An 11,190-nucleotide genomic window follows, 5' to 3' on the forward strand; every position below is an offset into this window, starting at 1 on the left:
TCATCGGTTAAGATGCACGCGTTCTAACCACTCGGCCATCTCGACGAGAGTTTCTTAGTTGCTGTTATTTGGCAATGAGCTCGTGTAACTACAGGCATAAGGGGCATACGGTCTGAGTTCAGAGGTGCAAATTGGGGATTTGAGGAATCTCTATTATCTCATATAGCGCCAATGTTTACACAAAGGCGATGGTGATGATGATTGTGTGATTACTTACAATCAGATGGTCTATTAGCTCAAGTTATAAAATATAAAAAACGCCTTCCCAATGCTCTACTTAGAGAATTAGTAGGGATTTACCATGTTTGCAGCATGCATAATATGTATCATATTTTTGATGGTTCACAATTTTTTATTTTTAAAATGGTTTTACTACAATTTAAGGTATAATTAAAAAAGAAGTTTTAAAGCGCTTTCGTTTGTGTCACATGTCTGATTTGGACGAACCAATTAAACATTAATTTTATTGTTTCTACGATCCTTCAATAGTTTGTTTTTTCAGGAATGTATCTATCATTGTATACAAGAGGAGGAAAGGTAAAATAATAACACCTAGTTTCCGACTTCACAAACTCAATACATCCTGCCTGAGGCACCGTTTTCTTCTACAATAAGATATTTTTTTCTATACTAAGAATACATAGTTATTTTGAAATTGCGCTATTAAAAAATTTAAAGCATAGGTACAGAAAAAGACGAGTAATGGAAATTGTACACAAATTTAAGTATTTATTGTTAGTTATTAATTGTACTTTACTGACATAGTCTGTACTTTGAATAGAGATAAAATTATTGAGTTTCTGGCCGGTTCTTCTCGGTAGATTAAACTACCGAACCGGTTGTAGCTTTACATTTAATTCAACATAAAATAACGATTCAAAAGTGCTTTTATGAGCCTACTTGAATAAAAAATATTTTAGTTTTATTTGAACCAATTTTCTCACTTTTTTTCACATGAGCTCGATCGCAAATTTATATTGGTATCCAGTTTATATTTAAAGTTATTTATCGCCTCGTTTGTCCAATATCTTTAAAATTATGCTTTGGTATAAAGCCGTGTATCTCAGGGTCCTGGATTCAAACACCAGTTCTTACTGATAAAAATATATAGTAGAGATTTTTCTTTCGAAAACCATTCAAAAAGACATTGTTCCTCCGTCTGAACTCTTTCGCGATTTGCCATCCCATCATATTATAAATAAATATGAGACAACATCACATACATTACTCTGATCCCAATGTAAGTAGCTGAAGCACTTGTGTTATGGAAATCAGAAGTAACAACAATACCACAAACACCCAGACCCAAGATAACATAGAAAACTAATGGTAATCTACATCGACTCGGTCGGGAATCGAACCCGGGACCTCAGAGTGGTGTACCCATGAAAACCGGTGTACACACCACTCGACCATGGAGGTCGTCAGACCTCCATGGTCGAGTGGTGTATGTAAAAACCATCCATCCATCCATCATATTATGTACGAAAACTGCAAAAGTTTCCTGGATCTAGCATAGAGATTATCCTACCAAAGTCAATTACTACACTTATGATGTAGGATATCATCTTTAGCTTTTCTTACGAAGATTCCGCCAATGTAGTGACGAATTTTAATTTACACAATAGTAATTTTTCAACAGGCAGACAGATACTTCGGGAGCACTTTGATTATAATATGCATGCGTGTTATGTCCATTTTAAACAGTATTCATTGGAATAGTTTCAGGTAAGGTTTTAAACAAAGGAAGATTCTCTAAGAAGGTTTTGAATAAATTACACACATACTCGCTCGATCCAACTCGCCTTGGAGCATCATGAAATAGGCTCGGAGAAAATAAAACCATTACATATTATAAAAATAAATAGTGTTAAAAAATGCCATGTGGTATCATGTACTCTGTCCAAGACGAGAGGAGACGCAGACTAGAGCGTTATTACTGCTCTGAACTGCTCATTGGTGGAGGGGTATATGCTCTAACCACTGGACCAAATCGGTTTCTTTTTAGAAATATGCATATTTAATAACATTTTTGGTATTTAATGAGTACGGAAAGATAATTTATTTCAAAAAATTATACATTTAGATGTACCGAGTAACCAACCGGACCTTCGTCCATTGTTTCCCAAGGCGGAATAATTAACTTTTTTGTTATATTCAAATTAACATAATTATTATTTGTAAGTCGTTCATTAATAATAATAATAATAATAATAATAATAATAATATTTTATTTCGACCATCCAAGGATCATAACATTTACATTTATACAATTACATATTATCTACTTATGAAAAGATATTAGTATACAAAATATTTATTTTAAAACTACGTTAGTAACAATAATAAAAAAATATACAATAGTTAAAATTTATTTAAATACTTACTCTATTTATTTATTTAAGACAGGAACGATTTGCCAGCACATGAACCATTCCACAATGATTCAAATACCGGCAATCGCACCTGTCACTAAATGTTTTCAGGGTGCTGCTGGGACTAGCACGAATCCTACGCAACAAGGATGTACACCGTTTTCTTAACGTAGTGTAAAAACAATCTACTCGTGCTTCGGCAAACATACCGGATGCACTGCAGTATCGCGGTAGACCCATCAGCAACCTAAACGCATTATTATATTGTACCCGTAGGGCATTGAACTGTTTTTGCGTGTAGTCGACCCACAGGTTGCTCGTGTAAAATGAGGTACAGTAAGCTCTGAAAAGAGTGACTTTAACATCTATGGAACAACGAGCAAACCTGCGTACAAGCATATTAGCTCTAACAGACAACGCCCTGCGCTCCCTTTCCATGTCTGCATTATCTGTCAGGTCAGAACAAACCACATGTCCGAGGTACTTAAACTGCTCCACCCTTTTCAATGGAGTCCCATATAGCTTAACAGGAGGAACTGCATAAGACAGTGGCTTATTACTGGCCGGAAACACCATGAATTCGCTTTTCTTTACATTATATGTCAAGCCATTCAAACTAGCATAATTTTCACAGATCTTAAGCAATTTATTAAGACCAGAGACAGACGCACTCAGCAGCACCATGTCATCTGCATAACTGATATTATTAAAACATATGCCGTCGATATAACATCCGACATGTGTGCTACTGAGCTCCTCAATCAGAGCGTTTATGTAGAGGTTGAAGAGCTTAGGTGATGTAAGCCCCCCCTGCCTTACGCCACACTCTAGCCTATATGGTTTCGAGAGGCTTTCAGACCATCGTACTACATTGACCTGGTTAAGATACCAAAATTTAAATAAATTACTGATTTCAAGAGGTATCCCCGTGTGTTGTAACTTTTTCCATAAAATATCATAATTTACCAGATCAAAAGCCTTAGATAGATCTAAGAAACATGCAAAAACTGGTGTGGATCTCTCTGTGTAGTACCTGACAGTTTGCTTCAAACACAATATAGCTGATTCTGTGGATAAGCCAGGCCTGAAACCAAACTGATTATCATGCAGATTTAAGTATTTGTCGAGTTGTGTATCAAGCAAACCATCAAGCACTTTAGCTGCAACAGTAGCGAGAGAAATCGGCCTGTAGTTGGATTTATCACTAATGTTACCGGTTTTGTTTTTCACGATTGGTACCACCACGGTCTTCATAAGTGCCTCGGGTAAATATGCATGTTTGATACAAAGATTGTATAAAGTCGCTAAAACTCTCGAAAGATGAGGCCCTGCATGTTTTAGATGTTCAATACTCAACCCGTCGTGCCCAGGAGATTTTCCGCGCGACATAGAGTTAATTATCTTGTAAACATCATCGGGTGTAAAACGAACTTCTGTCCCTGGACAACGTGTCGACGAAAAATGACCCTGTTGTGATGGCCCCAATGGCGATGTTACTGTAAAATGATCCCTAAACAGATCGGCTATAAGACTGTGTTCACTAATACCATCGACGCTCACTGGAAGGCCAGGCCGACCATTATTTATTTTGTTTGTGGCCTTCCAAAAATTATTGAAGTCATGCTTTGAGTGATGTGAAGCAAGGATGTCCATTTTTATTTGCTCACTATGATTTTGGCACCACTTTAACCTTGACTTAAAGATACTTCGGGTTTCTTTCATTTTATTATACACGTGACCTTCTACAGGCTTACCATACCAGCTCCACATCAAAAAAGCAGATCTGGCCTCCCTATGAGCATCGCGTACATACCTGTTCCACCCAACTACAGGCCGCCTTTCAACAGCTCCCTTTACACTGCACGATTCACTTGCCGCCATCGACAGTATATTAATGACATCACTATACAGGTTATCAATTAAGATTTTGTGATTCGTATTTTTACATATGTAATTACCACAAAAACTGTCATCTGGCAGTTCTAAATTACTTAATCGCTCATGACATAACATTGTATACAGTTGTATTTGTTCTGGGTTTTTATTTCCCCATAGTACTGTATTACGAACAGATTTATCGTTATAATTTATTTTTGGTGGAATTAACTCTAAATTACATTCGATTATTAAAGGAAAATGGTCAGACCAAAACACATCATACATTATATAAATGTTTACAATAGATGATAGGGCGGACTTGGTGACTACACAATGATCCAGCCAACGGTTTGTTCCGTGGGCTTCACTGACAAAAGTGTATGTGCCCGAATTGAGACCCAAAAACTGTGTATCAACACAGGTCCACTTTAACTCGTCACAAAAACATTTTAGTTCAATATAAAACTGTTCGTTAGGATGCGCGTTAAAGTCCCCGAGTATATAAACGTGCTCGACATTTTCATTATTAATAATAGCACTTACCGAACTGAGTATATCCGTAAATTCTGGGAGATTTTGAACATTTTCAGTAGGCATATAAACACTGAATACCAGCACTGCCCTGTGGTCAATCACTATTTTTATTGCACACAATCGAGGGTTATCACATTGCACTACGAATACACTTGGAAAGACACTTTTCTTCCAAAGCAGCGCGACACCTCCATACGGTCTGCCACGTAGCACACCCACAGCTGTGTCTACCGCAGAGGTACCAGTACAACTATATTCTTCATTAATGTTACTCAGGAATGGTATATCGTGCGGTAGTAACCAGGTTTCTTGCAAGGCTATAATATCCGATATCTCACATAGCTGATTTATATCGGCTAACGATCTTTTTACACCTTTGCAGTTAAAACTAGCTATTTTAATGTTATTCATTTACAGTATTAATGATGAAGCAAAAAATAATCGTGAGAAAATCGACGGAGCTAATTGTATATTATTATTAGAACGGGAAGGACCGATATCTATGTTTACATCATTTTATAAACGTTTTTTTTTTATGTATGTATGTTGGTTGGATTTTAAGTGGTCTTCACTGGTCACAGACATTAGTTACAATACTAACCATTCCTTACATCACAAATACATCACCATCCTTGGGAAGTAAGATGTTACGTCCCTTGTGCCTATAGTTACACTGGCTCACTCACCCTTCAAACCGGAACACAACGGTATCATAATACTTAATGAGTGTATTGTACCTATCCAGATCGGGTTGCACAAAGCCCTATCACCAAGTCTTATGTTCATAGCTATTGGGTCTGTAAGAATTATAAGAGCCTTCTTGTAGTCTACTAAGAGCAGGATAGGGTAAGTATGATATTTCCTTTGTATGTGTGTGTGTTTGTTTTCTGTAGGGGAATTCTCCTAGTTGCCTAATCAAGACATCGGGCAGGCTGTCGTTTCAACATAATTTGTGTTGAGCTTCGCTTGTTGTCTAGTGGAGTTCTCTTCAAAGAGAGTAAAATTGTTCTCACTTTCACGAAAGCCCGACTGAGGCTGTGTATGTTACCGAAAAACGGTGACATAAGGGGGAGGGGTTCAAATGGGATTTTTGCCGGTTCTTCTCGATAGAGTCTACTTTCCGAACCGGCTTCACTTAATTGTAAAATGACGATTCAAAAGTGCTTGTAAAAGCCTACTTGAATAAAGCGCATAAAGTTTATTTTGAAAAGAAAAGGTAAAAAATATACATATATAGGTATACTAATATAAATTTATTTTACATTTTCAGGCGGCAAATATGGTAAGCCTTAATGCTATTGTAGCCACTCCCATTACGTGACAATTTGACAAGCAACGGGCTTTATATGAATTGACATTTATTCCAATTATGTATATGTGTTTATCTACTTGTAGTCGTAGGTACGATTTTTATCATTTCATTCGTATATTTATTCATTGTAAATGTATACGTTCAAATTGTTCATTCAAACGTGAAACGTAACGCGATATAACAGTGGTCAGTTCGAAATTCAAAGGAAACAAAAAAAGGCGCGCTTTTTGAATCTGTTGTGTAAGTTTGACATAAAAATAACAACCGTTCATAATCTGGATTCGACCAAGTGATAAACTCGTAATTTACTTAGATCTATAAATTCAGTTAACAAATATATAATTTTGGAGCAATTGTTCATTTAATATTCTTAAGTTCTATATTCTATATCTATCTTAACCGATGATTGCGGGTTTAAACCCAGGCGAGCACCAGAGAATATCCATGTGCTGAATTAATGTTTATAATGAATCTCTGTGTAGATGAAAAAGATCGTGAGAAAACCTGCATGTGTCTAATTTAATTTCATCGAAAATCTGCCACCTGTGTTTTCACCAACCCGCATTGGAACAGCGTAGTGGAATATGTTCCAAAACATCTACTCAAAGGGGGAAGAGGCTTTAACACAGCAGTGGTAAATTTACAGGCTGTTAATATATGTGCATATGTAAAAGTAAGTTATATGAAAAGGTTGCTGACCGCTGTTTCTAGAATAGTATCCGATTATGTTTGTATCAGATATAGCCACTGCCTTAGCATAAAGGAATTCTAAGCTATGAGTAAGATACTCTTAATCACTGATACACAAAACTTAACGCGTATTTTATTTATAGTTCTACTTACATAAATACACTTGCTTGCATTACTTGATTATTTTCCTTAAATCATATAGAAAGATTGACGGGTTACCCTAGGTAGCGGTAAGTGGTCACCACACATCGTCATCACACAAATCAATATACATCGACATTTTATGTCGCAGACGGGCCAGCTCGTGCCATTGGTACCAAGAAAAATTGGTAATGCCAGAGGCCCATTTTGTAAAGGATATGGGTATATATTCACAATGCTTTTATATTACTTATTAATATATTTGTATGGACCACTATCGACCCGCCCCGGCTTTGCACGGGGACAACGCTGATACAAAATATACTACAGAATGTCTTACAACGTTCACTTATTTTTGTCATTAGACAATACATACCGCTATGTACCTGCGTTTTAAATCTGTAATATTATGAATTATCTGTAATATATTTATTTTTTTGCTGTAAAGAGCCATATTTATCTGTATTAAATGCACGAAGTATTTAAGGTACTCAATTGGATAAATAAATTAAATAAATTGGATAAATAATTGAATAAAAATGTATTGCTTAAAATCGCTTCTAAAACAAGTCATTATTTATCGTATAAAGTAAACGATAAAAATGGTTATTGTGGGTTATCCCTAGATAGACATACACCCGCCTGGACTTATTTGGAGATCTTTTTAAGGTGTACAATACTGTTGTACATTATTTCGATCTATCTATCTCGTAGAGTTCATCAATTTGACGACCTCCATGGTCGAGTGGTGTGTACACCGGTTTTCATGGGTACGCCACTCTGAGGTCCCGGGTTCGATTCCCGGCCGAGTCGATGTAGATTACCATTAGTTTTCTATGTTGTATTGGGTCTGGGTGTTTGTGGTACCGTCGTTACTTCTGATTTCCATAACACAAGTGCTTCAGCTACTTACATTGGGATCAGAGTAATGTATGTGATGTTGTCTCATAAAAAAAAAAAAAATCGTAATATAATAATAATAATAATAATTCAATTAAACACTCAAAATCGATTCAACTACTATTGAAAAAAACAACATCAAAATCCGTATAATGTATGCGTAATATACAGGGACAGACTCACGGTAAGCGATTTTGTTTTATACTATGTAAAAATAAAAATTAATTAAGCGCTAGATGAGGGTAAGTCCTGTAGCTTAGGAGTACGGATCGCCGTTACATAGCTAGGCGAATTGTATAACTGTAATGTGAATATAAGATTAGTTTTACATTGCAACGTATTCATATATTCATTATTATTATTATTAAATTTCGTATTTCATATATTCATTATTTGATACACTACAATTTTTAATTATAATTCATATATTTAACTAAATATATATATCATACTGACCTTGTTATATTTTGCGGTGTTTCGATGAAAATTGCCTGCGCCGGTATTATAAACAAGACGATAAACCAACGCATTGTCACGTCTTGTTTACCTGTTTTTTTTTATAAACACTCACCGAAGACACTTATATCACAATTTATTTTTAATTTTTTTGTATCGCAATCAAGGCACACTAAAAAACTATTTATCATTTTACACGTAAATTTATCACTAAATTAAATCTAAACAAATCGTACATTGCAATTTTTTTTTAAGAAATTTGGCGGCATAAATTTTATTTGACAAAGGAACACCTCGATTCAGCCTAATAATTTAATAGTATAATGAAATATAACTCAAACATTCATTCAAAAAGAAAACATTCTAAATTTAAACGGAAATGAAACCGCGTTGTTAAGAGAGATGCGCTCGACTAGATCGCTGACCGTCGCTCGCGCAAAGGTCGCGCGCGAATGTGTGCGCGCAGATGTCGGTAACATTTTTTTTTTCTTTATTTAATTATTGATGCGTAACAGTTATAGCTTTTTATTTGTGACCTCCTTTATGAATACCGTTTTATATTGTTAACGAAATGCATTTATCGAGACGATTTAATAAAATCTGTATGTCTTCATTTGTATTAACTTTTTTATAATTTTCAGAACACCATCGGGGACTTTTCTAATACATATTTGTAAAACATACTATTTAGATTTGATCTGAATCCATAGCTGCAAATCTTATATTAGGTTTTTAATTGAGACCTGAAAGCTTAAAATGTTCGAGGTCAGATAATTAGACTTGTTTTTATTAAATATGTGTATTTTAATTGAAAAACTTAGGTTAAGTAGTTATACGTGATATTGTTATTGGCAAATTTTCCTCTAAAATATATGAGGTCCATAAGTCTTGTGCCTTACATAAAAAGTAAGAAAGTAAAGTGAATATATATCTTAATATTAAATATTATTCTGTTAACATATGTAAAGGTATCCTCTGACATAGATTAATGAACGGACAATATATTAATGTGTTAAAACTTAATCGCAATTACGGAACCAGTTAAATTCCAACACGCTTAACATGTTTTTTAATTAGGTAGCGGTAAATCAACCGTATGATCTGCGATGCAAGCTGTGATGAACTTCCAATCTTATTCACAACATAAATATTCGATACAAAAGATTCCAATTTCAGAATGTTAAGAAAAAAGAGACAAAAACTGTCGATGTCATTAAATATTAATAATTTTAAAATGTTGTTCTGACCTGGTTAGGTTAACAGGTCGAGCATTGACCGAATAAAATAGATTATGATATAAACAATGAAAGCTAGATATATATATTTAATGTTAATCAAATAGAAATAACTCATTAGCGGTTGTTTTTTTTACGAATAGCTCAGACTTAATCGTATACAGCCAAGTTATTAAATAAAAAAAAAAACGGTAGTATTCAATTTTCGTTTATCGATTAACTATATATTTTTTTAATTATATATTTAATGATTAAATTTGTACACTCTGTCAGATTCACATGTAGGTATGTGGGTTTTTGTATGTTGTATTATTAGCGTTACATGTGTGGCTGTGTCTTTAGAACCCTTCGTGTTTGTATGTTTCGCGCCGTCGCGTCGTGCAGCAAAACACACTTTGGTTCCGATTACTATACTAAAATGAAAGGAATTTGGTTTTAACACGTATTTAAATCAACAATTGATTTAATTATATATTTAATATTATGTGATTGCTATGTGTTATTTACATTTTTGTCGTTCATATATAATAAATAATTAGTTCGTTTGCAATAATTAAGTTCAAAAGCACTGTATTTTTTAATGTTGTCTTAAATTTTCGCGATTATTACACATTTAAATAAAACTAATTATAACGGATGAATCGAAGGATGAATGAAGGGTAGACTACCCGTGACCACGAACACTGCAAAGTGCTCGAAACGTCGGGATGTTTAAAAATAATTAATATACGCAATTCATCCGTTATAATTAGTTTTATTTAAGTGTCTTTTTTGTAAGTGACAACACTTACAGAAAAGGAAAAAGAAACTACATTGGTTAGCATAAAGTATCAACAATATCACAAAACATTCACTATCCAGTGGCTTGGTATTGGACTGAGCTTGCGGGCACAAAATGACTAACAATATTTAACACGTTTAAACAGTCAAAAAATCAAAATCAAAATCAAAATAATCTTTATTCAAGTAAGCTTTTATAAGCACTTTTCAACCGACTTCAAAAAGGAGGAGGTTATCAATTCGTCTGTATTTTTTTTTTTTTTTTTATGTTTGTTACCTCATAACTTTTTACTGGGTGGACCGATTTTGATAATTTTTTTTTGTTTGAAAGGTAGTGCTTCCCGTGGGGTCCCATTTTTTTTTTCCGATGATGGTATCCGTATGAAAACGACGTAAGTCTTAAATTTGCATTATGTATATGCGCGACAAATAGGTGAATAACTCAAAATCACGTTAACCAATTTTGATGATTCTTTTTTTATTATAAAGGATATGCTTTAAGGGTAGTTTGGTGAAAGTTTGGTAAGGTTCTGAGCACAGGATCCATGACAAATTAAGGGAACGGGAGGGAACGGAACAATTCTGAGGAGCACGTTTGCAATACTCGGTCGAATCTTTTATTTATGGGTTACTTGGATATTTGAATCACCTTCCGGAACGTGGTTATGTTCATGTAATTATCATAATCGAATATTATAATCAACTAGCGACCCGCCCCGACTTGTCACGGGTGCAATACTGATACTAAATATACTAAAGAATTTGTTTATTTACGACATCACATTGCAAACTTCTAAAATTGTCAGTGTTTCTGTACTATATTGTTCATTTATTATATACACAAACCTTCCACTTGAATTACACTATCTATTAAAAAAAACCGCATCAA

At 34.5% G+C, this 11,190-nt stretch overlaps 1 protein-coding gene across 1 annotated transcript in view; it reads right to left on the reverse strand.

Annotated features, from left to right (window-relative positions):
- The window catches only part of LOC124537201 (pregnancy zone protein-like), a 53,355-nt gene extending 44,627 nt beyond the window's left edge, over positions 1-8,728 (reverse strand). The window contains exon 1 of the mRNA XM_047113955.1: positions 8,287-8,728. Coding sequence (XP_046969911.1) covers positions 8,287-8,360 — 74 coding nt within the window. The 5' untranslated portion in view covers positions 8,361-8,728. The remainder of the gene's footprint in view (positions 1-8,286) is intronic.
- Positions 8,729-11,190: the final 2,462 nt, after the last annotated feature.

Source organism: Vanessa cardui, chromosome 18 (assembly GCF_905220365.1).
Source record: "Vanessa cardui chromosome 18, ilVanCard2.1, whole genome shotgun sequence".
Taxonomy (NCBI): Eukaryota; Metazoa; Arthropoda; class Insecta; order Lepidoptera; family Nymphalidae; genus Vanessa; species Vanessa cardui.